Genomic DNA, 26,512 nt, shown 5'->3' with positions numbered 1-26,512 from the left:
ATGATTGTGAAAATTTGGTCATCCCAGAGAAACTATGTAAAATGGACAAGTTCCTAGAGGTGCCGGGGCTCCCAGAAGCTTTTCCTATACCCAAGCGGGTGGCGGACATTGTTAATAAAGAATGGGAAAGGCCCGGTATTCCTTTCGTCCCTCCCCCCATATTTAAAAAATTGTTTCCTATGGTCGACTCCAGAAAGGACTTATGGCAGTCAGTCCCCAAGGTCGAGGGAGCGGTTTCTACTTTAAACAAACGCACCACTATTCCCATAGAGGATAGTTGTGCTTTCAAAGATCCTATGGATAAAAAATTAGAAGGTTTGCTTAAAAAGATGTTTGTTCAGCAGGGTTACCTTCTACAACCCATTTCATGCATTGTCCCTGTCACTACAGCCGCATATTTCTGGTTTGATGAACTGATTAAGGTGCTCGATAGTGACTCTCCTCCTTATGAGGAGATTATGGACAGAGTCAATGCTCTCAAATTGGCTAATTCTTTCACTCTAGACGCCTCTTTGCAATTGGCTAAGTTAGCGGCTAAGAATTCTGGGTTTGCTATTGTGGCGCGCAGAGCGCTTTGGTTGAAATCTTGGTCGGCTGATGCGTCTTCCAAGAACAAGCTACTAAACATTCCTTTCAAGGGGAAAACGCTGTTTGGTCCTGACTTGAAAGAGATTATCTCTGATATCACTGGGGGTAAGGGCCATGCCCTTCCTCAGGATCGGCCTTTCAAGGCAAAAAATAGACCTAATTTTCGTCCCTTTCGTAAAAACGGACCAGCCCAAGGTGCTACGTCCTCTAAGCAAGAAGGTAATACTTCTCAGGCCAAGCCAGCTTGGAGACCAATGCAAGGCTGGAACAAGGGAAAGCAGGCAAAGAAACCTGCCACTGCTACCAAGACAGCATGAAATATCGGCCCCCGATCCGGGACCGGATCTGGTGGGGGGCAGACTCTCTCTCTTCGCTCAGGCTTGGGCAAGAGATGTTCTGGATCCCTGGGCGCTAGAAATAGTCTCCCAGGGTTATCTTCTGGAATTCAAGGGACTTCCCCCAAGGGGAAGGTTCCACAGGTCTCAGTTGTCTTCAGACCACATAAAAAGACAGGCGTTCTTACATTGCGTAGAAGACCTGTTAAAAATGGGAGTGATTCATCCTGTTCCATTGAGAGAACAAGGGATGGGGTTCTACTCCAATCTGTTCATAGTTCCCAAAAAAGAGGGAACATTCAGACCAATCCTAGATCTCAAGATCTTAAACAAATTTCTCAAGGTCCCATCTTTCAAGATGGAAACCATTCGAACTATCCTTCCTTCCATCCAGGAAGGTCAATTCATGACCACGGTGGATTTAAAGGATGCGTATCTACATATTCCTATCCACAAGGAACATCATCGGTTCCTAAGGTTTGCATTCCTGGACAAACATTACCAGTTCGTGGCGCTTCCTTTCGGATTAGCCACTGCTCCAAGGATTTTCACAAAGGTACTAGGGTCCCTTCTAGCTGTGCTAAGACCAAGGGGCATTGCAGTAGTACCTTACCTGGACGACATTCTGATTCAAGCGTCGTCCCTCCCTCGAGCAAAGGCTCACACGGACATCGTCCTGGCCTTTCTCAGATCGCACGGCTGGAAAGTGAACGTGGAAAAGAGTTCTCTATCCCCGTCAACAAGGGTTCCCTTCTTGGGAACAATTATAGACTCCTCAGAAATGAGGATTTTTCTAACAGAGGCCAGAAAGACAAAGCTTCTGGACTCTTGTCGAATACTTCATTCCGTCCCTCTTCCTTCCGTAGCTCAGTGCATGGAAGTGATCGGGTTGATGGTAGCGGCAATGGACATAGTTCCTTTTGCGCGCATTCATCTAAGACCATTACAACTGTGCATGCTCAGTCAGTGGAATGGGGACTATACAGACTTGTCTCCAAAGATACAAGTAAATCAGAGGACCAGAGACTCACTCCGTTGGTGGCTGTCCCTGGACAACCTGTCACGAGGGATGACATTCCACAGACCAGAGTGGGTCATTGTCACGACCGACGCCAGTCTGATGGGCTGGGGCGCGGTCTGGGGATCCCTGAAAGCTCAGGGTCTTTGGTCTCGGGAAGAATCTCTTCTACCGATAAATATTCTGGAACTGAGAGCGATATTCAATACTCTCAAGGCTTGGCCTCAGCTAGCGAGGACCAAGTTCATACGGTTTCAATCAGACAACATGACGACTGTTGCGTACATCAACCATCAGGGGGGAACAAGGAGTTCCCTAGCGATGGAAGAAGTGACCAAGATCATTCTATGGGCGGAGTCTCACTCCTGCCACCTGTCTGCTATCCACATCCCGGGAGTGGAAAATTGGGAAGCGGATTTTCTGAGTCGTCAGACATTGCATCCGGGGGAGTGGGAACTCCATCCGGAAATCTTTGCCCAAGTCACTCAACTTTGGGGCATTCCAGACATGGATCTGATGGCCTCTCGTCAGAACTTCAAAGTTCCTTGCTACGGGTCCAGATCCAGGGATCCCAAGGCGGCTCTAGTGGATGCACTAGTAGCACCTTGGACCTTCAAACTAGCTTATGTGTTCCCGCCGTTTCCTCTCATCCCCAGGCTGGTAGCCAGGATCAATCAGGGGAGGGCGTCGGTGATCTTGATAGCTCCTGCGTGGCCACGCAGGACTTGGTATGCAGATCTGGTGAATATGTCATCGGCTCCACCTTGGAAGCTACCTTTGAGACGAGACCTTCTTGTTCAGGGTCCGTTCGAACATCCGAATCTGGTTTCACTCCAGCTGACTGCTTGGAGATTGAACGCTTGATTTTATCGAAGCGAGGTTTCTCAGATTCTGTTATCGATACTCTTGTTCAGGCCAGAAAGCCTGTAACTAGAAAGATTTACCACAAAATTTGGAAAAAATATATCTGTTGGTGTGAATCTAAAGGATTCCCTTGGGACAAGGTTAAGATTCCTAGGATTCTATCCTTCCTTCAAGAAGGATTGGAAAAAGGATTATCGGCAAGTTCCCTGATGGGACAGATTTCTGCCTTGTCGGTGTTACTTCACAAAAAACTGGCAGCTGTGCCAGATGTTCAAGCCTTTGTTCAGGCTCTGGTTAGAATCAAGCCTGTTTACAATCCTTTGACTCCTCCTTGGAGTCTCAATTTAGTTCTTTCAGTTCTTCAGGGGGTTCCGTTTGAACCCTTACATTCCGTTGATATTAAGTTATTATCTTGGAAAGTTTTGTTTTTAGTTGCAATTTCTTCTGCTAGAAGAGTTTCAGAATTATCTGCTCTGCAGTGTTCTCCTCCTTATCTGGTGTTCCATGCAGATAAGGTGGTTTTACGTACTAAACCTGGTTTTCTTCCAAAAGTTGTTTCTAACAAAAACATTAACCAGGAGATTATCGTACCTTCTCTGTGTCCGAAACCAGTTTCAAAGAAGGAACGCTTGTTGCACAATTTGGATGTTGTTCGCGCTCTAAAATTCTATTTAGATGCTACAAAGGATTTTAGACAAACATCTTCCCTGTTTGTTGTTTATTCAGGTAAAAGGAGAGGTCAAAAAGCAACTTCTACCTCTCTCTCTTTTTGGATTAAAAGCATCATCAGATTGGCTTACGAGACTGCCGGACGGCAGCCTCCCGAAAGAATCACGGCTCATTCCACTAGGGCTGTGGCTTCCACATGGGCCTTCAAGAACGAGGCTTCTGTTGATCAGATATGTAGGGCAGCGACTTGGTCTTCACTGCACACTTTTACCAAATTTTACAAGTTTGATACTTTTGCTTCTTCTGAGGCTATTTTTGGGAGAAAGGTTTTGCAAGCCGTGGTGCCTTCCATTTAGGTGACCTGATTTGCTCCCTCCCTTCATCCGTGTCCTAAAGCTTTGGTATTGGTTCCCACAAGTAAGGATGACGCCGTGGACCGGACACACCTATGTTGGAGAAAACAGAATTTATGTTTACCTGATAAATTTCTTTCTCCAACGGTGTGTCCGGTCCACGGCCCGCCCTGGTTTTTTAATCAGGTCTGATAATTTATTTTCTTTAACTACAGTCACCACGGTACCATATGGTTTCTCCTATGCTATTATTCCTCCTTAACGTCGGTCGAATGACTGGGGTAGGCGGAGCCTAGGAGGGATCATGTGACCAGCTTTGCTGGGCTCTTTGCCATTTCCTGTTGGGGAAGAGAATATCCCACAAGTAAGGATGACGCCGTGGACCGGACACACCGTTGGAGAAAGAAATTTATCAGGTAAACATAAATTCTGTTTTTCTAGCTATCTTTTGTTGAAACTTCCCATGATAGCATGCTAAGGTAGGTTTCGGGAGAGTGCTGGTCTTCTGAGCACTATTTGTATAACATTGTTACGCACATTGTTGCAAATGAATGTGCAGAGGTAAATTGGATAATAAAAGAATAGTGAAAAGCTTTACTTCTTTAAATTGCACACACTGAATGAATCCGGAAAGTTTTGTTTAGACTTTCAATTTCCCTTTTGTGACTTTTCTCACAATTTAGTATTAAATAAGTTTTGTCGACTTACAGGGGAAAAGTTTGATATGATGTTTAGTACATCTAATATAATATTGTAAATCATAATGTCACCATCCCACAAGTCATTGGCGAGTGGAAATTTAACGGCGGCGAGTGAAAGTTAATTAGTGAATGTTGAGTCTGAAGCTTGGTGGCATGTTGTAAGTAGCAAAGTTGGCACATTGTATTTGTAGAATGTACATTCCTATTGCATCACTGACAAACGCACATTTTGGGCTATGTGCTAAAACTATTATTTAAAGGAATATTATATATCCATAAAAGTGCAAGGATATGTTATACCTCTAGGGCTGTAGGGGCCCCATTAGTGCTTATATTACTTCTTAGAGGTTAAACAGGGGCAGAGAGATAGAGATTGCAGAGAAAAACTGAAAGTTGAGATGGTAGAGTTAAGAGACAATAGAGACAAAAAGAGGAAAAAGATATGAGAGAGGGAAAAGAAAAAGTGTAAAGAGAAGATATGGCTGAGAGAGAAAGGAGAGGGTAAAAAGAGAGATTGTAGAGAGGAGGGAGTCGAGAGATAGTTAAGAGAGCGAAGAGAGATGGTAATTATATAAAAAAAAATCTCTAGGTCTATGACCTTCTATGACTGTCAGCAGTCTGCATTCTCTATGTACAACAACGTTCTTTTTCTATCCGGCTATTCCCCAGAACCTCTAGTTGATGTTGCTAACTGCTATGCTATGCACCTATTTTTGTTTATTACTGCATGTAGCATTATTTAGTTTATTATGGTATGTTTTTTTTTTTTAATGACAATTCCAATGAACATCCAATCAGTGTTTGTGTGTGTCATATGACACTCTTGAATTCCAGCCCTTTAAAGCCCTTAGGAAGCCTATGTAGAAAATGGGTGGGACTGCTCTCTATGTTGCAGCCCAGCCAAAAGAGGAAATGAAGAGGGGTGGCGGAGAAGAAGATATCAAGTAGAATTATCAATCTTTATTTATTTATTTATTTATTTTATATATATATATATATATATATATATATATATATATATATATATATATATATATATATATATATATATATATATATATATATTTCTTTCATGTAATTAGCAAGAGTCCATGAGCTAGTGACGTATGGGACGTATGGGATATACATTCCTACCAGGAGGGGCAAAGTTTCCCAAACCTCAAAATGCCTATAAATACACCCCTCACCACACCCACAATTCAGTTTTACAAACTTTGCCTCCTATGGAGGTGGTGAAGTAAGTTTGTGCTAGATTCTACGTTGATATGCGCTCCGCAGCAAGTTGGAGCCCGGTTTTCCTCTCAGCGTGCAGTGAATGTCAGAGGGATGTGAGGAGAGTATTGCCTATTTGAATGCAGTGATCTCCTTCTAAGGGGTCTATTTCATAGGTTCTCTGTTATCGGTCGTAGAGATTCATCTCTTACCTCCCTTTTCAGATCGACGATATACTCTTATATATACCATTACCTCTGCTGATTCTCGTTTCAGTACTGGTTTGGCTATCTACTATATGTAGATGAGTGTCCTGGGGTAAGTAAGTCTTATTTTCTGTGACACTCCTAGCTATGGTTGGGCACTTTGTTTATAAAGTTCTAAATATATGTATTCAAACATTTATTTGCCTTGACTCAGAATGTTCAACTTTCCTTATTTTCAGACAGTCAGTTTCATATTTGGGATAATGCATTTTAACATTTTTCTTACCTTAAAATTTGACTTTTTCCCTGTGGGCTGTTAGGCTCGCGGGGGCTGAAAATGCTTCATTTTATTGCGTCATTCTTGGCGCAGACTTTTTTGGCGCAAAAATTCTATTTCCGTTTCCGGCGTCATACGTGTCGCCGGAAGTTGCGTCATTTTTTGACGTTATTTTGCGCCAAAAATGTCGGCGTTCCGGATGTGGCGTCATTTTTGGCGCCAAAAAGCATTTAGGCGCCAAATAATGTGGGCGTCTTATTTGGCGCGAAAAAATATGGGCGTCACTTTTGTCTCCACATTATTTAAGTCTCATTTTTTATTGCTTCTGGTTGCTAGAAGCTTGTTCTTTGGCATTTTTTCCCATTCCTGAAACTGTCATTTAAGGAATTTGATCAATTTTGCTTTATATATATGTTGTTTTTTCTCTTACATATTGCAAGATGTCTCACGTTGCATCTGAGTCAGAAGATACTACAGGAAAATCGCTGTCAAGTGCTGAATCTACCAAAGCTAAGTGTATCTGCTGTAAACTTTTGGTAGCTATTCCTCCAGCTGTTGTTTGTATTGATTGTCATGACAAACTTGTTAAAGCAGATAATATTTCCTTTAGTAAAGTACCATTGCCTGTTGCAGTTCCTTCAACATCTAAGGTGCAGAATGTTCCTGATAATATAAGAGATTTTGTTTCTGAATCCATAAAGAAGGCTATGTCTGTTATTTCTCCTTCTAGTAAACGTAAAAAATCTTTTAAAACTTCTCTCCCTACAGATTAATTTTTAACTGAACATCATCATTTTGTTTCTGATGATTCCTCTGGTTCAGAGGATTCTGTCTCAGAGGTTGATGCTGATAAATCTTCATATTTATTTAAAATGGAATTTATTCGTTCTTTACTTAAAGAAGTCCTAATTGCTTTAGAAATAGAGGATTCTGGTCCTCTTGATACTAAATCTAAACGTTTAAATAAGGTTTTTAAATCTCCTGTAGTTATTCCAGAAGTTTTTCCTGTTCCTGATGCTATTTCTGCAGTAATTTCCAAAGAATGGGATAATTTGGGTAATTCATTTACTACTCCTAAACGTTTTAAGCAATTATATCCTGTGCCGTCTGACAGATTAGAATTTTGGGACAAGATCCCTAAAGTTGATGGGGCTATTTCTACCCTTGCTAAACGTACTACTATTCCTACGTCAGATGGTACTTCGTTTAAGGATCCTCTAGATAGGAAAATTGAGTCCTTTCTAAGAAAAGCTTATCTGTGTTCAGGTAATCTTCTTAGACCTGCTATATCTTTGGCTGATGTTGCTGCGGCTTCAACTTTTTGGTTGGAAACTTTAGCGCAACAAGTAACACATCGTGATTCTCATGATATTATTATTCTTCTTCAACATGCTAATAATTTTATCTGTGATGCCATTTTTGATATTATCAGAGTTGATGTCAGGTTTATGTCTCTAGCTATTTTAGCTAGAAGAGCTTTATGGCTTAAAACTTGGAATGCTGATATGGCTTCTAAATCAACTTTACTTTCCATTTCTTTCCAGGGTAACAAATTATTTGGTTCTCAGTTGGATTCCATTATTTCAACTGTTACTGGTGGGAAAGGAACTTTTTTACCACAGGATAAAAAATCTAAAGGTAAAAACAGGGCTAATAATAGTTTTCGTTCCTTTCGTTTCAACAAAGAACAAAAGCCTGATCCTTCATCCTCAGGAGCAGTTTCAGTTTGGAGACCATCTCCAGTTTGGAATAAATCCAAGCCAGCTAGAAAGGCAAAGCCTGCTTCTAAGTCCACATGAAGGTGCGGCCCTCATTCCAGCTCAGCTGGTAGGGGGCAGGTTACGTTTTTTCAAGGAAATTTGGATCAATTCTGTTCACAATCTTTGGATTCAGAGCATTGTTTCAGAAGGGTACAGAATTGGTTTCAAGTTGAGACCTCCTGCAAAGAGATTTTTTCTTTCCCGTGTCCCAGTAAAAGCTCAAGCATTTCTGAAATGTGTTTCAGATCTAGAGTTGACTGGAGTAATTATGCCAGTTCCAGTTCCGGAACAGGGGATGGGGTTTTATTCAAATCTCTTCATTGTACCAAAGCAGGAGAATTCTTTCAGACCAGTTCTGGATCTAAAAATTTTGAATCGTTATGTAAGGATACCAACATTCAAGATGGTAACTGTAAGGACTATCTTACCTTTTGTTCAGCAAGGGAATTATATGTCCACAATAGATTTACAGGATGCATATCTGCATATTCCGATTCATCCAGATCATTATCAGTTCCTGAGATTCTCGTTTCTGGACAAGCATTACCAGTTTGTGGCTCTGCCGTTTGGCCTAGCTACAGCTCCAAGAATTTTTACAAAGGTTCTCGGTGCCCTGCTGTCTGTAATCAGAGAACAGGGTATTGTGGTATTTCCTTATTTGGACGATATCTTGGTACTTGCTCAGTCTTTACATTTAGCAGAATCTCATACGAATCGACTTGTGTTGTTTCTTCAAGATCATGGTTGGAGGATCAATTTACCAAAAAGTTCTTTGATTCCTCAGACAAGGGTAACCTTTCTGGGTTTCCAGATGGATTCAGTGTCCATGACTCTGTCTTTAACAGACAAGAGACGTCTAAAGTTGATTTCAGCTTGTCGAAACCTTCAGTCACAATCATTCCCTTCGGTAGCCTTATGCATGGAAATTCTAGGTCTTATGACTGCTGCATCGGACGCGATCCCCTTTGCTCGTTTTCACATGCGACCTCTTCAGCTCTGTATGCTGAAGCAATGGTGCAAGGATTACACGAAGATATCTCAATTAATATCTTTAAAACCGATTGTTCGACACTCTCTAACATGGTGGACAGATCACCATCGTTTAATTCAGGGGGCTTCTTTTGTGCTTCCGACCTGGACTGTAATTTCAACAGATGCAAGTCTCACAGGTTGGGGAGCTGTGTGGGGATCTCTGACGGCACAAGGAGTTTGGGAATCTCAGGAGGTGAGATTACTGATCAATATTTTGGAACTCCGTGCAATTTTCAGAGCTCTTCAGTTTTGGCCTCTGCTGAAGAGAGAATCGTTCATTTGTTTTCAGACAGACAATGTCACAACTGTGGCATACATCAATCATCAAGGAGGGACTCACAGTCCTCAGGCTATGAAAGAAGTATCTTGAATTTTGGTTTGGGCGGAATCCAGCTCCTGTCTAATCTCTGCGGTTCATATCCCAGGTGTAGACAATTGGGAAGCGGATTATCTCAGTCGCCAAACGTTGCATCCGGGCGAATGGTCTCTTCACCCAGAGGTATTTCTTCAGATTGTTCAAATGTGGGAACTTCCAGAAATAGATCTGATGGCGTCCCATCTAAACAAGAAACTTCCCAGGTATCTGTCCAGATCCCGGGATCCTCAGGCGGAGGCAGTGGATGCATTATCACTTCCTTGGAAGTATCATCCTGCCTATATCTTTCCGCCTCTAGTTCTTCTTCCAAGAGTAATCTCCAAGATTCTGAAGGAATGCTCGTTTGTTCTGCTGGTAGCTCCGGCATGGCCTCACAGGTTTTGGTATGCGGATCTTGTCCGGATGGCCTCTTGCCAACCGTGGACTCTTCCGTTAAGACCAGACCTTCTGTCACAAGGTCCTTTTTTCCATCAGGATCTGAAATCCTTAAATTTAAAGGTATGGAGATTGAACGCTTGATTCTTGGTCAAAGAGGTTTCTCTGACTCTGTGATTAATACTATGTTACAGGCTCGTAAATCTGTATCTCGAGAGATATATTATAGAGTCTGGAAGACTTATATTTCTTGGTGTCTTTCTCATCATTTTTCCTGGCATTCTTTTAGAATACCGAGAATTTTACAGTTCCTTCAGGATGGTTTAGATAAGGGTTTGTCCGCAAGTTCTTTGAAAGGACAAATCTCTGCTCTTTCTGTTCTTTTTCACAGAAAGATTGCTATTCTTCCTGATATTCATTGTTTTGTACAAGCTTTGGTTCGTATAAAACCTGTCATTAAGTCAATTTCTCCTCCTTGGAGTTTGAATTTGGTTCTGGGAGCTCTTCAAGCTCCTCCGTTTGAACCTATGCATTCATTGGACATTAAATTACTTTCTTGGAAAGTTTTGTTCCTTTTGGCCATCTCTTCTGCCAGAAGAGTTTCTGAATTATCTGCTCTTTCTTGTGAGTCTCCTTTTCTGATTTTTCATCAGGATAAGGCGTTGTTGCGAACTTCTTTTGAATTTTTACCTAAAGTTGTGAATTCCAACAACATTAGTAGAGAAATTGTGGTTCCTTCATTATGTCCTAATCCTAAGAATTCTAAGGAGAAATCGTTGCATTCTTTGGATGTTGTTAGAGCTTTGAAATATTATGTTGAAGCTACGAAATCTTTTCGTAAGACTTCTAGTCTATTTGTTATCTTTTCTGGTTCTAGAAAAGGCCAGAAAGCTTCTGCCATTTGTTTGGCATCTTGGTTGAAATCTTTAATTCATCTTGCCTATGTTGAGTCGGGTAAAATTCCGCCTCAGAGGATTACAGCTCATTCTACTAGGTCAGTTTCTACTTCCTGGGCGTTTAGGAATGAAGCTTCGGTTGACCAGATATGCAAAGCAGCGACTTGGTCCTCTTTGCATACTTTTACTAAATTCTACCATTTTGATGTATTTTCTTCTTCTGAAGCAGTTTTTGGTAGAAAAGTACTTCAGGCAGCGGTTTCAGTTTGAATCTTCTGCTTATGTTTTTCGTCAAACTTTATTTTGGGTGTGGATTATTTTCAGCAGGAATTGGCTGTCTTTATTTTATCCCTCCCTCTCTAGTGACTCTTGTGTGGAAAGATCCACTTCTTGGGTAGTCATTATCCCATACGTCACTAGCTCATGGACTCTTGCTAATTACATGAAAGAAAACATAATTTATGTAAGAACTTACCTGATAAATTCATTTCTTTCATATTAGCAAGAGTCCATGAGGCCCGCCCTTTTTTTGTGGTGGTTATGATTTTGTATAAAGCACAATTATTCCAATTCCTTATTTTATATGCTTTCGCACTTTTTTATCACCCCACTTCTTGGCTATTCGTTAAACTGAATTGTGGGTGTGGTGAGGGGTGTATTTATAGGCATTTTGAGGTTTGGGAAACTTTGCCCCTCCTGGTAGGAATGTATATCCCATACGTCACTAGCTCATGGACTCTTGCTAATATGAAAGAAATGAATTTATCAGGTAAGTTCTTACATAAATTATGTTATATATATATACACACACACACACACACACAAAATCAGGAAAAAGGACAGCACATCCAGACTGGACTGGGTACACGTCCCATGACCCATAAACAGGCTCAGCTTTGGTTGCTATCACACTCACATAAAGCTCCTATATTTACAGAATCACAGGCAGTTAACCCCGGGCCTGCGAGAAGCACATCCAGACTGGACCGGGTACACATCCCATGACCCATAAACAGGCTCAGCTTTGGTTGCTATCACACTCACATAAAGCTCCTTTATTTACAGAGTCACAGGCAGTTAACCCCGGGCCTGCCAGGCTGCAAGTCCTTAGGGAGAATTACAAAAACAGACAATACAACACACATAAAGTCCAGTGCTCACTTAAAAGCTCTCAGCTAGGATTAAAAAGCAAAACCGAAAGGGTTAGTTACCGCATTTGGCCAAATGGGACAAGCCCAGGTACCACGTCAAGGTCTCTTCCACATACCTGGGTCCCTAATACAGCCACACAACTGCAGCCATGCACACAAATGCAAGCTAATAATCAAACAAACTGGGAACAAGTCAGGGTTCACAAACTTATGTAATCACCCTGGGCATAAGCAAAATCAGGAAAAAGGACAGCACATCCAGACTGGACCGGGTACACATCCCATGACCCATAAACCGGCTCAGGTTTGGTGGCTATCGCACTCACATAAAGCTCCTCTATTTACAGAGTCACAGGCAGTTAACCCCGGGCCTGCCAGGGTGCAAGTCCTTAGGAAGAATTACAAAAACAGACAATACAACACACATAAAGTCCAGTACTCACTTACTAGCTCTCAGCTAGGATTAAAAAGCAAAACCGGATGAGCCTGTTTATGGGCCATCTGATTTGTGATTCAAAAAACTAGTGGTCTCATTATAGATATCCAGCAAGAAGCCGCTATAAGGCAACTGACAGCGTTTGTAAAAAAAAATAAAGTCCCATCGACAAATAACACACAAGAGCGGGGTGCAGGCAAAACAAGAAACCGGAACAATGCTCCAAAATAGCGCAAGAAAAAAAGTGCAGCAATATCCTTTTTTCTTGCTCATTAGCGATGTTGTGTTTTGGTCAGTTTTAAAATCGCTTCAGTCTAAGAGTATGTTTGGGGTGTGACTGAAGGTGGGTGGTTACAGGGGTGGCGTGTGCGTTGATCCAAGCGCAAGTTAAGTACCATTGTGAGTTTGAATGTTAGGTCAAAACTTGTTGTTTTCCATTACGTGCTTGGTGTGAGAATAATCTTCAAGCTAAATAACTTATATTGTAGGAAATGTCTAATTAAAGGACATAAAACACCATGAAATTGTGATATAAAATATTTGTGTAATAAAACTTTGCAATATAATTTTATTATATATTTACCCCCCTTTTTCCTGTAACTGAAAGCACACTACAGACTTCACAAGCCTTACCCTGCTTTGTATCTGTCCCTAATTGTCTGCTGTACACACAAGATAAAAACTGCAAGTTTACAAAAAAAATTATAACTGGCAAGCTGTGGGTGCAGTTTGGCTACTGAAAAACAATTGCAGCAAACTGTTTATGGTCCCTCAAGTTACATTAAAACGTTTTCTAACTTCCCTAGTATATTTCAAGACTGCTGAAAAATCTTTTAGTTGCATGGTTTTTACTTGAGCTTTTATATGTGAGGTCACTCGAGGGACCATAAACAGTTTAACACCTTGTTTGCTGCAGATGTTTTCCAAATGTAAAACGGCCAGTAAGAATATTTAGGAGCCATACAGTGGTATTTGTGCATGGATATATGGAGAAAAAAAAAAAAAAAAAGTTAGAAGCCAGGGGTAAAATTCTAGGAGCCAGTGGCTCCTTGATTTGTTGAGGCTTGCAAGTATGAGTATTTTATGTTAGTCTCCAAGTGTTTACTGTCCCTTTTTTAAAAGCATTTATGTAGATTTTTAAGAGTCTGTGTAATATATATATATAAACCAGGGCCTAAATCGAGGAAATTAAAGGGATTTTATTTATTTATTTATTTATTGTTATGTACTTTACATGTAAGGATAGATTTATAGTAGAGTTTTTAGGGACCTTAAGAAGGTCATTACTAGTATGTTTATGAGCTCAGATACATTTATATATACTATTTAGGAGTGCACTTAAATAGACCAAAATATAAATTCCTGTTATGCAGGAGCAACAAAAGTGTGTGTGTGTGTTAAACAAGGTTATAAGAGGAAGAAAAACCAACTTGTATGATATATAATGTAATCTTGTGCCCTCTAAAACTTATATAAGTCACATAAGCACAACATACTTGTTCCTTACAGGAAGCATGAGATTGAGTTACAGAGCAGTTGTTTTTGCAGCTGCATTAGCTGAAATATAAGCTTGGGATCTTATGTAGCATATGGCTCTGAATAGTATGTGCAAGTGCTTTGAATTTAAATTGTTTTGAGACACTTTTTATGTTTTGTGCCATTTCTATTTAGACACCTTATATCCAGTCTATTGTATTAATATAGAACTTATGTTTATAGGATAAAGCTGTTTCTTCTCTAACGAGTCCCCTTTTTTCTGAATAATCGGCATCTTCACCACCTACATGTCAGGGAATACATTTAATACTTTTGTGTTCCAATGTAGGTTTAAGTACAAGAGCCTGTGACTACTTTAATTTGTTGTGTGATAGTCCTAATATGTGTAAAAACATAAACTGATTTTATTTGTGTGTCTAGGAGTTGGACGGACTCATTGAGATAAACCGAATGACTCATAAACTGCTGAGCAAATACTTGACCTTGGACAGCTTTGATGCAATGTTTCGAGAGGCCAATCATAATGTGTCTGCACCGTATGGCCGGATCACTCTTCACGTCTTCTGGGAGCTCAATTACGATTTTCTACCCAACTACTGCTACAATGGCTCCACCTATAGGTAATCTGGACCTTCTATTGTTCTGTGCTTTAATTTACCTTCCAGGTATATCACATTTATTTCTGGTAGGGCGGTTATCTTGTGTTATGTTTTATTCTATTTCCTTATATTAAAACGCCAAGCAATGTTTTATCTGATTTAAAGAGGCATTAAGCTCAAATTATTATTCCCCATAAATAATCAAAATGCAACAGCATTGCAATGTACATTGATTATTTATCTTGCTTTTGCTGTAAAAAAACATTTGCTGTACAATGGTGCTCTTCCCACAATTCTCAAAGAGGGAGGAAGTCAATTTCTGTAGCCTAAATATGCTGCACTTGATTTATGGCCAGTTAGAACTAGAAGTAAATTAGTTTGTACATGGTTCTAAGTAATCACTGTTGTATATGTAGATGGTTCATGCAACTTTGCAGAATACTTAGGCTAGATTTTGACTTGTCTTTCTAGGGAGAGTGGGAAAAGCACAATATTTAAAGCAAAAAATGAATTTACAGCAACAGCAAACCAAATAATCAAGGAATATGTTTTGTAGTTTAATTTTCTTTAATTTAGATGGAATAGAGTGGTAATACTCCTTTCAAAGATGCAAAGTGCACTTTCAACAAACTGCAGAAACATAGGGTAAAGCAATTGTCAGTGTTTACTGATAATAATGGATGCTTTTATTCTAGTCCACATGAGTTTGTCGTTCTAAAAGTTTTATATGCAGCAATGTGATTTTTGGCTTCAGTTTTTAATCCATTCTGGTCAATTACAGAAGATGCCCTTTTAATCCCTTAAACAGCCCCAGTAGAACAGGAGAATCTGGTTATATGTGAAAAATCATAGCTAGCACTCTTTGGGGGGGGGGGGGGGGTTGCACAAACTGTCATGGATTCAAAAGATAGATAACAGTATCGCTGATTAATGCAACATTAATGATGACTGCTTAATGTGTTTTTAAATGCAGGTTTTTAACTTAAAGGGACATGAAATCCATTTCTCCAACATTGGTGTGTCCGGTCCACGGCGTCATCCTTACTTGTGGGATATTCTCCTCCCCTACAGGGAAAGGCAAGGAGAGCACACAGCAAGAGCTGTCCATATAGCTCCCCCTCTGGCTCCGCCCCCCAGTCATTCTCCTTGCCGCTCTGAACAAGTAGCATCTCCACGGGGATGGTGAGGAGTTTGTGGTGTTTAGTTTGCAGACTTTTCTGCTCAAGGTATGACTAGCCATTTTTCTAACAAGACTGTGTAATGCTGGAAGGCTGTCATTTTTCCCTCATGGGGATCGGTAAGCCATTTTCTTAGACTCAAACAGAATAAAGGGCTTATTATGGGCTATATACTGGTAGACACTTTTAGGGGCTAAATCGATTGCATTATTTAAGGATTATATGCAGTTTGAAGTTGAATTTCACACTTTTATAACATTGGGGAACGTTTTTAGCGCCAGGCACTTGTTAAGACACCTTCCCAGTCAGGAAGGGCCTTTCTCTGTAGTAGGCAGAGCCTCATTTTCGCGCCATTACTGCGCAGTTACTTTTGAGTACAGTACATGCAGCTGCATGTGTGAGGGTCTGGAATCCACTGAAAACGTTCCTAGAAGGCTTCTTTATATCCCCCTGGGATTAGTGAAGACGCAGCAAGGGCTGTGGCTGGGACTGTAAGGGTGTTAAAATTGTAAACGGCTCCGGTTTCGACATTTTAAGGGTTAACAGCTTAAAAATTGGGGTGCAATACTTTGAATGCATTAAGACACTGTGGTGAAAATTTGGTAAAGATTGGATAATTCCTTCATAGTTTTTCACATATTCAGTAATAAAGTGTGCCCTGTTTAACATTTAAAGAGACAGTAACGGTTTTGTTTTAAAACGGTTTTTGTGCTTTATTAACCAGTTTAAGCCTGTTTAACATGTCTGTACCTTCAGATAGATCATGTTCTGTATGTATGGAAGCCACTGTGGTTCCCCCTTCAAATATGTGTGATAATTGTGCCATAGCGTCCAAACAAAGTAAGGACAGTACTGTCACAAATAGTAAAGTTGCCTAGGATGATTCCTCAGATGAAGGAAGTAGACATAGTTCTACATCATCTCCTTCTGTGTCTATACCAGTTATGCCTGCGCAGGCGATCCCTAGTACTTCTAGCGCGCCAATGCTTGTTACTATGCAACAATTGACGGCAGTAATGGATAACTCCATAGCTAATATTTTATACAAAATGCCAGTATTTCAGAGAAAGCGCGATTGCTCTGTTTTAAACACGGTAGAGCAGGAGGGCGCTGCTGATAATTTTTCTGTCATACCCTCACACCAATCTGAAGTGGCAGTGAGGGAGGGTTTGTCAGATGGGGAAATTTCTGATACAGGAAGTATTTCTCAGCAGGCAGAACCTGATGTTGTGACATTTAAATTTAAATTGAGCACCTCCGCGCATTACTTAAGGAGGTGCTATCTACTCTGGATGATTGTGACAATCTGGTCATCCCAGAAAAATTGTGCAAGATGGACAAGTTCCTTGAGGTCCTGGTGCACCCTGATGCTTTTCCGATACCTAAACGGGTGGCGGACATAGTGAATAAGGAGTGGGAGAAGCCAGGCATACCTTTTGTCCCTCCTCCTATATTTAAGAAATTGTTCCCTATGGTCGACCCCAGGAAGGACTTATGGCAAACAGTTCCTAAGGTCGAGGGGGGCGGTTTCTACTCTAGCCAAGCGCACGACCATTCCTATTGAGGACAATTGTGCTTTCAAAGATCCTATGGATAAAAAATTGGAGGGTTTGCTTAAAAAGATTTTTGTACAGCAAGGTTACCTCCTTCAACCTATTTCGTGCATTATTCCTGTCACTACAGAGGCGTGGCTCTGGTTCGAGGAACTGGAAAAATCGCTCAGTAGGGAGACTCTGTATGAGGAAGTCATGGACAGAATTCACGCACTTAAGTTAGCTAATTCCTTTATTTTAGATGCCGCTTTGCAGTTAGCGCGGTTAGCGGCGAAAACTTCAGGGTTGGCAATTGTGGCGCGCAGAGCGCTCTGGCTAAAGTCTTCGTCGGCGGATGTATCTTCCAAGACAAAATTGCTAAATATCCCTTTCAAAGGTAAGACCCTTTTTGGGCCAGAATTGAAAGAGATTATTTCAGACATCACTGGGGGAAAGGGCCATGCCCTCCCACAAGATAAACCTTTTAAGGCTAAGAATAAGTCCAATTTTCGTTCCTTTCGCAATTTCAGGAACGGACCGGCTTCCAACTCGGCAGCCTCTAGACAAGAGGGTAACGCTTCCCAGACTAAACCAGCTTGGAAACCAATGCAAGGCTGGAACAAGGGTAAACAGGCCAAGAAGCCTGCTGCTGCTACCAAAACAGCATGAAGGGGTAGCCCCCGATCCGGGACCCGATCTTGTAGGGGGCAGACTCTCTCTCTCTTCGCTCAGGCTTGGGCAAGATATGTTCAGGATCCCTGGGCACTAGAAATAGTCTCTAAGGGTTATCTTCTGGAATTCAAGGAACTACCCCCAAGGGGAAGGTTCCACATGTCTCACTTATCTTCAAACCAAATAAAGAGACAGGCATTCTTACATTGTGTAGAAGACCTGTTAAAGATGGGAGTGATACACCCAGTTCCAACTGTGGAACAAGGTCAGGGGTTTTACTCAAATCTGTTTGTAGTTCCCAAAAAAGAGGGAACTTTCAGACCAATTCTGGATTTAAAAATTCTAAACAAATTTCTCAGAGTTCCATCGTTCAAAATGGAAACCATTCGAACAATTTTACCTACAATCCAGGAGGGTCATTTTAAAGGATTCGTATCTACATATTCCTATCCACAAAGATCATCATCAGTTCCTAAGGTTCGTCTTTCTGGACAAGCATTACCAGTTTGTGGCTCTCCCATTCGGGCTAGCCACTGCTCCAAGGATTTTCACAAAGGTGCTAGGGTCCCTTCTAGCGGTTCTAAGACCAAGGGGTATTGCAGTGGCACCTTATCTGGACGACATCCTAATCCAAGCGTCGTCTCTTTCCAAAGCAAAGGCTCATACAGACATTGTTCTAGCCTTTCTCAGATCTCACGGGTGGAAGGTGAACGTAGAAAAGAGTTCCCTGTCTCCGTCAACAAGAGTTCCCTTTTTGGGAACAATAATAGATTCTTTAGAAATGAAGATCTTCCTGACAGAAGTCAGAAAGTCAAAGCTTCTAAACGCTTGTCAAGTTCTTCAACCTATTCCGCAGCCTTCCATAGCTCAGTGCATGGAAGTAGTAGGGTTGATGGTTGCAGCAATGGACATAGTTCCTTTTGCTCGAATTCATCTAAGACCATTACAACTGTGCATGCTCAAGCAGTGGAATGGGGACTATACAGACTTGTCTCCAATGATTCAAGTAGACCAAATGACCAGAGACTCACTCCGTTGGTGGTTGACCCAGGTTCACCTGTCCCAGGGAATGAGTTTCCGCAGACCAGAGTGGGTCATTGTCACGACCGACGCCAGTCTATTAGGCTGGGGCGCGGACTGGGATTCCCTGAAAGCTCAGGGTCTATGGTCTCGGGAAGAGTCTCTTCTCCCGATAAATATCCTGGATCTGAGAGCGATATTCAATGCTCTCCGGGCTTGGCCTCAACTAGCGAAGGCCGGATTCATAAGATTCCAGTCAGACAACATGACGACTGTAGCTTACATTAATCATCAGGGGGGAAAAAGGAATTCCTTGGCGATGAGAGAGGTGTCCAAAATCATCAAATGGGCGGAGGATCACTCCTGCCACCTATCTGCAATCCACATCCCAGGAGTAGACAACTGGGAGGCGGATTATCTGAGTCATCAGACTTTCCATCCGGGGGAGTGGGAACTTCACCCGGAGGTGTTTGCCCAATTATGGGGCATTCCAGACATGGATCTGATGGCGTCTCGTCAGAACTTCAAGGTTCCTTGCTATGGGTCCAGATCCAGGGATCCCAAGGCGACTCTAGTGGATGCATTAGTGGCGCCTTGGTCGTTCAACCTAGCTTATGCGTTTCCACCGTTCCCTCTCCTTCCCAGGCTTGTAGCCAGGATCAATCAGGAGAAGGCCTCGGTGATTCTGATAGCTCCTGCGTGGCCACGCAGGACTTGGTATGCAGACCTGGTGAATATGTCACCGGCTCCACCATGGAAGCTACCTTTGAGACAGGATCTTCTAGTACAAGGTCCATTCGAACATCCAAATCTAGTTTCTCTGCAGCTGACTGCTTGGAAATTGAACGCTTGATTTTATCCAAGCGCGGGTTTTCAAATTCAGTGATAGATACTCTGGTCCAAGCCAGAAAACCTGTGACTAGAAAGATTTACCATAAAATATGGAAAAGATATATCTGTTGGTGTGAATCCAAGGGATTCTCCTGGAGTAAGATTAAAATTCCCAGGATCCTCTCCTTTCTCCAAGAAGGTTTGGATAAGGGATTGTCAGCGAGTTCTCTAAAAGGACAGATTTCTGCTTTATCTGTCTTGTTACACAAACGACTGGCAGCTGTGCCAGATGTACAAGCTTTTGTACAGGCCTTGGTCAGAATCAAGCCTGTTTACAGACCTTTGACTCCTCCCTGGAGTCTAAATTTAGTTCTTTCAGTTCTTCAAGGGGTTCCGTTTGAACCCTTACATTCCATAGATATCAAGTTACTATCTTGAAAAGTTTTGTTTTTGGTTGCTAGAAGAGTTTCTGAATTATCTGCTTTGCAGTGTGACCCACCCTATCTGGTGTTCCATTTAGATAAGGTTGTTTTGCGTACCAAGCCTGGTTTTCTTCCAAAGGTTGTTTCCAACAAGAACATTAACCAGGAAATAGTTGTTCCAGTTTCAAAGAAGGAACGTTTGCTACACAATTTAGATGTAGTCCGTGCTTTAAAGTTCTATTTAGATGCAACAAAGGATTTCAGACAAACTTCTTCTTTGTTTGTCGTTTATTCTGGTAAGAGGAGAGGTCAAAAAGCTACTGCTACCTCTCTTTCTTTCTGGCTGAAAAGCATCATCCGTTTGGCTTATGAGACTGCCGGACGGCAGCCTCCTGAACGAATCACAGGTCACTCTACTAGGGCTGTGGCTTCCACAAGGGCCTTCAAGAACGAGGCTTCTGTTGATCAGATATGTAGGGCAGCGACTTGGTCTTCTCTGCACACTTTTGTCAAATTCTGCAAATTTGATACTTTTGCTTCTTCGGAGGCTATTTTTGGGAGAAAGGGTTTGCAAGCCGTGGTGCCTTCTGTTTAGGTAACCTGATTTGCTCCCTCCCTTCATCCGTGTCCTAAAGCTTTGGTATTGGTTCCCACAAGTAAGGATGACGCCGTGGACCGGACACACCAATGTTGGAGAAAACAGAATTTATGCTTACCTGATAAATTACTTTCTCCAACGGTGTGTCCGGTCCACGGCCCGCCCTGGTTTTTTAATCGGGTTTGAAAAATGTTTCCTTTTCTTTATACACTACAGTCACCACGGCACCCTATGGTTTCCCCTTTTTCTCCTAACCGTCGGTCGAATGACTGGGGGGCGGAGCCAGAGGGGGAGCTATATGGACAGCTCTTGCTGTGTGCTCTCCTTGCCTTTCCCTGTAGAGGAGAAGAATATCCCACAAGTAAGGATGACGCCGTGGACCGGACACACCGTTGGAGAAAGTAATTTATCAGGTAAGCATAAATTCTGTTTTTTTTTCTTTCTTGATTCAGATAGAGAATAACATTTTAAATAACTTTCCAATTTACTTATAATATTTAATTTGCTTCCTTCTCTTCTTATCCTTTGCTAAAATGTTTATCTAGGTAAGCTCAGGCGCAACAAAGAACCTAGCTTCTAGCTGCTGATTGGTGACTGCATATATATACTGATTGTCATTGGCTCAACTATGTGTTCAGTTAGAAAACAGTAGTGCATTGCTGCTCCTTCGACAACGGATACCAAGAGAATGAAACAAATTACCTAATAGAAGTAAATTAGAAAGTTGTTTCAAATTGTATTCTCTATCAGAATAATGAACGAAAATTTTTGGGTTTCATGTCCTTTTAAAATAATGTGAGCCGTTAACAGTGTGATATAAATAGTTTTGTGTATGGGTCATTAATGGCATCCTTGGTCTTAAAATGCCTTTAAATCATGTTACATCTTTGTTCTACCAAAAAATGCTTTTTTATTTTGTATTTTAGTGTTTTGTTTTTTGTTTAAAAAAGAAAAAAAAGAAAAGAAAAAAAGGAAATCTGGCTAAATCAAACTTTTTGTTTATAGAGAGGTCTCATATTATTATTTTGAATATTGTTCAAGTCTTTAGGGAATATCTATATTATAAATGAATCACAGCTTGAAGTGCATGTTCTATACATTATTTTTTTTTCTGACTAAATATTAATAGGCCTAAGAAAAGCACAGTAAACGCTTTCCAAGTAAACTAATACAGATGGTGATTTCTGTACCTAATTTACATGCATGGCAGACATTTCTCACCATGAAAACAACATTAGAAAAAATATATATATTTGTCTACCATCTGGTGTGTGTTATTTTTTTAGAGAATATAGTAGCAACTGAAAATCTTCATTTCTACTGTGCCACAAACGTATTTCTTTTATACAATCCTCAGATACACATCCTTGGGCTGTGTGGGGGTGGGTATTATTTGTACTTTGCAAAAATAGGGGACAGATCCAAGATGATTTATTCATGAAAATGTTTTGAGAAAAATACATTTAGATAATACAAAAGAAGCACATTTTTGAGGTGTAAACATACATGTATTTTAATGAAATATTAATTGCAATACAAATATTTATGCCCTTAAAAGACATTAGTTTATAATAGTGATGTAGTTGCATACAAATGACTGCAAATTCCGATTATCCTAGTATGTGAAGGTATAATCTAGATTTTATTAAAGACACAGAGACGAGTATTTTTATGCATTACTCTTTCTTTACTACTCAATGCAGCCTTTTAAAGAACAAGATATATAAGATAACATAACATACACATAATAAGAGCATAACATAGACTTATTATAGTGAGAAAAAACAACCAATCAGTACAGAGCATAGACTATAAACAGAGCACCCAATTAACATACTTCCTCTTTCTAATTGATGCTCAAAAGGAATAAAATATTGAACATCATAAGAAAACCAAAAAGTCCAAAACAACAGAGGGTAATGAACGCCAACTTCTTGAAGAAATGATGGACGAAATCCCATGGGATGTTGAATTTGATAGAAGATAACGCAGGTGTCCAGGATTCAGTGAATGAAGGTTGAGATTTCTGAATTGACGGGAAGAATCCAGAGGTTGAGAAAGGATTGGATTCACATGGATACTGTTAAAAAATATATAAAAGTTAATAACATAATAATGACGGTTATTAGGGTGGGAAAAAACACCATTATCTATGTGAGGAGGGAAAATACTCGTCTCTGTGTCTTTAATAAAATCTAGATTATACCTTCACATACTAGGATAATCGGAATTTTATTACAAGACCAGAGACTCCTATTTTTATGCAAGTTTAAAGTAGTTAGGAGAATAAATTAAGCGAGGCATGTTGAATGGGTCTGAAATAAAATTGTTTGAAGATGGAATCTGAAGACCAGTCTGCAGCATTTAATATCTGTTGAAGAGGAGCCGCTTTTAAAAAGGCTTTCGAAGCAGCGGAACCTCTAACAGAATGAGCTGTGAAAGAAATGTTGATACCGGCTTCTTTCATGACCCATTTAACCCACCTAGCGATAGAGGTAGAAGTGATAGGAGCATAGGGGGGAACAAAAGAAATAAGCAGTTGATTATGGATAGGTTTCCTAAATATCAGAGTTCTAGATTCGTAAGACTTTAAGCATTCGACCACACACAAAGAGGGTTCGGAAGACAGATAAGGGTAAAAGATGGAAGTGGATAAAGTTTTCGTTCTGCGAGAAAGGAAGAAGGTGACTCCTTCAGGAGAGAAACGTTTAGAGTTCCAATCTAATGCTTTTACATCCGATACCCTTCTGAAAGAAATAAGGCAAAGAAGGGTAGCGAGTTTGGCGGAAAGTTGTTTTAGAGACAACAAGTTATTAGCTGGCCAGGATTTGAAAAGAGAGAAAACTAGGTCTACGTCCCAGAAAAATTCATGTTTGGGAACAGGAGGACGTTTTAATCTAATGGCTTTAAGAACTCTACAGACTAAAGGGTGTTGACCTATAGGTGAATTATTGATAAGATGATGTCTGGCCGAGATAGCCGATCTATGGACATTAATTGATCTGTAAGCAAGGCCTGAATCAAAGAGGTGTGACAGATAATTAATGATTTCAGTTAAATCCGCAGAAAAGGGATCCAAATTCCTTTGCAAGCACCAGCTAGACCATTTTGACCATGCGGCAAAATAACATCTGCGGGTACCTGGAGCCCACGAGTCTTGAATGAGGGATCTAGCTCTCTCCGAAAGGCCTCGGAGAGACCAGGGTCCCCTGAAATTGTCCAAGCTATCAGGAACAGAGAGCCTTGGAGAATTAGACTGTGAAATTCGCCCTCCGGACTGACTAATAGGTGAGGAAGTGGGGGAAGAAGGATTGGAAGACTGGTGGACATCTCCAAGAGGGAGGGATACCAAGATTGGGTTGGCCAAAGGGGAGTCACTATAGTTAGGCATAGGAGATCCCTGCGGACTGTTGAGATTGTCCTCGGGATCATGGAGAAAGGAGGGAAGGCATAGGCTTTCTTGGGGGGCCATGGTTGTAGAAAAGCATCTATGGCCGCAGCTTCTGGATCTGGGCGCCAGCTGAAGTATGGGTAAATCTGGAAATTGGTCCTGGATGCAAAAAGATCCAGGCAAAAGGGGCCTCTGAGAGATTGGAGGATTAAAAACATTTTCCTGTCTAATTTCCAATCGCTCGAATCTGTCAGATGACGAGATCCCCAATCTGCAGCTGTATTTGATAGACCTGGAATGTATTCCGCTTTGATAGAAATATTCCTGTCTAAACAAAGGTGAATAAATTCCTTGGTAATATTGGACAAATTCCTTGATTTGGTGCCTCCTAAACGATTGAGATATCGAACTGCTGAAATGTTGTCCATGCGTAGGAGAATAGAAACTGGAGAAGAAAAATTGGCAAAACTTTTGACTGCAAACGAGCCAGCCAATAATTCCAAACAATTGATGTGAAAACGTTTCTCCTCCAGTGTCCATTTGCCACCGGTGATGGAAGGGCCGCAGCGTGCACCCCAGCCTAAAAGACTGGCATCGGATTCTATAATGAAATCCGGAGTTCTGCCAAAGATGGCTCTCCCATTCCAGGCTTCTAAATGAGAGAGCCACCAAGACAATTCTTCTTTGGCTTCTAGGGACAAAGGAATCAAATGAGAATAAGAAAAACCTTTTCTCAAATGAAGGATCTTTAGTCTCTGAAGTTCTCGATAATGTAAGGGGGCAGGAAAAATAGCCTGAATAGAGGATGATAGTAACCCTACTATTCTGGCTATGGTTCTGATGGGAACTAAATCTTTGGATAAAGTTTTGGCAATTTCTTTTTTGATATTCTTTACTTTGTCTGAAGGAAGACTCAGAGTAGAGAGTATAGAGTTGATTTTGAAGCCTAAGAAAATCAAAGACTTTGTGGGTACAAGGACTGATTTCTGTTTGTTCACAATGAAACCTAATGATTCTAACAAAGAAATTGTGGTGAATAGATGATTCTGAAGGGAGTGGAAATCTTGGTCCATAATCAAAATATCGTCCAGATAAATTATTAGACGAATTCCTCGGAGTCTCAGCCAGGCCACTACAGGTTTCAGTAGCTTGGTGAAAATCCAAGGAGCAGAGGACAGACCAAAGGGAAGACAAGTGAAATTCCAAAACTGGTCTTCCCAACGGAAAGTCAAGAATTTCCAATGTTCTTGGGCGATTGGAACGGTTAAATATGCGTCTGTGAGATCCAATCGAACCAACCAATCGTTTCCTCTTAGGCATTCTCTTAATAAGTGAATACCTTCCATTTTGAAATGGTGGTAAACTACAAAAGTATTTAACGTTTTTAGGTTTATGACAGGTCTGAATTGATTGTTTTTCTTTTTCACCAAGAATAAATTGCTTAGGTAAAAATCTTGGGGATTGGAAACTGGAAGAATTGCTTTTTTGGAGAAGAGAGAAGAAATTTCTCTCTTGACCAAAAGAGAGTCTTCTTGAGAAAATTGAATTGGGTGTGGAAGACAGACTTGAATTGGGGGAGATATGAATTCTATGAGGATACCTGATACAGTTTTTAGAACCCAAGGGTCTGAAGTAATTGCCGCCCAATTTTGAGTAAACAGGGCGAGTCTGCCTCCAATTTTTTCTGGGAAAGAAAGGATGTAGGGGGGAAGTGAAGAACTTACCTGGAGCTTGTCTAGCTCTGGCTCTGGTCCTAAAACCTCTCTGAGTCCAGGGGCGACCTCTTGTTGGAAAGAAGGAGGAAGTGGATGGATCAGAGAAGCCTCTTTGGAATTGAGATTGAAACTGGTGTTGGTATTGTGATTGTTGGGGATAGTAATGAGACCTGGATAAGAAGGTTTGGCGGCCGGGAAAGCGGCCTCTGCCTCTCCCGGCCCTGTCGGAGAAACCCTGGTTGGGGAAAAAAATTTTTCTTAACGGATGTTTTCACTTTATTTAGGTTAGAGAAAGTATTTACGTATTGGCTTAAGTCCTTTAAGTAAGAATCTCCAAATAAAAGACCTTTTTTGTCTGAAGCAATATTACTTGAGGAAAAGTCAGAAATTTTCGGGTCTATTTTCCTCAAGATATTACGTCTTCTTTCTCCAGACATTGCACAATTTGTATTCCCAATAAAACACAGGAGTCTTTGAACCCATTCTCTGACCACATAGGGGTCCAAAGGGCAATTTTCGGCTACGCCTTGTTCAGATAATTCAAATAATTTTGTGAGGGGACCAACTGAATCTAAAAGTTTATCTTGGCAAATTTTCCAGGATCTATCAATTCCTTTTTTCAATTTATATCCTGGAGAACCGATGAATTTTAAAATTTTGGGGTCAACTTCAGGGGTGATGGAAGCGTTCTTTGGTAACAGGGGACGAGGACATTCGGCTTTCATTTTGTTGCGGGTTTGCTTTTTTAGGGGTTTACGTAGTTGGTGGTCAATAAATTTAGCTAAATCCAGGGGGGGACACCACTCGG

At 41.0% G+C, this 26,512-nt stretch overlaps 1 protein-coding gene across 2 annotated transcripts in view; it reads left to right on the top strand.

Moving 5' to 3' along the window:
• CYFIP1 (cytoplasmic FMR1 interacting protein 1) overlaps positions 1 to 26,512 on the top strand; it is a 543,505-nt gene that overhangs the window by 206,467 nt on the left and 310,526 nt on the right. For both annotated transcript variants that reach the window (XM_053707734.1, XM_053707733.1), the window contains exon 22: positions 14,167 to 14,366. In XM_053707734.1, the coding sequence (XP_053563709.1) occupies positions 14,167 to 14,366 (200 nt within the window). The remainder of the gene's footprint in view (positions 1 to 14,166; positions 14,367 to 26,512) is intronic.

Source organism: Bombina bombina, chromosome 3 (genome assembly GCF_027579735.1).
Source record: "Bombina bombina isolate aBomBom1 chromosome 3, aBomBom1.pri, whole genome shotgun sequence".
Classification (NCBI taxonomy): domain Eukaryota; kingdom Metazoa; phylum Chordata; class Amphibia; order Anura; family Bombinatoridae; genus Bombina; species Bombina bombina.
The sequence above is the reverse complement of the archived record's forward strand: the minus strand, read 5'-3'. Positions and strand labels throughout refer to the sequence as shown.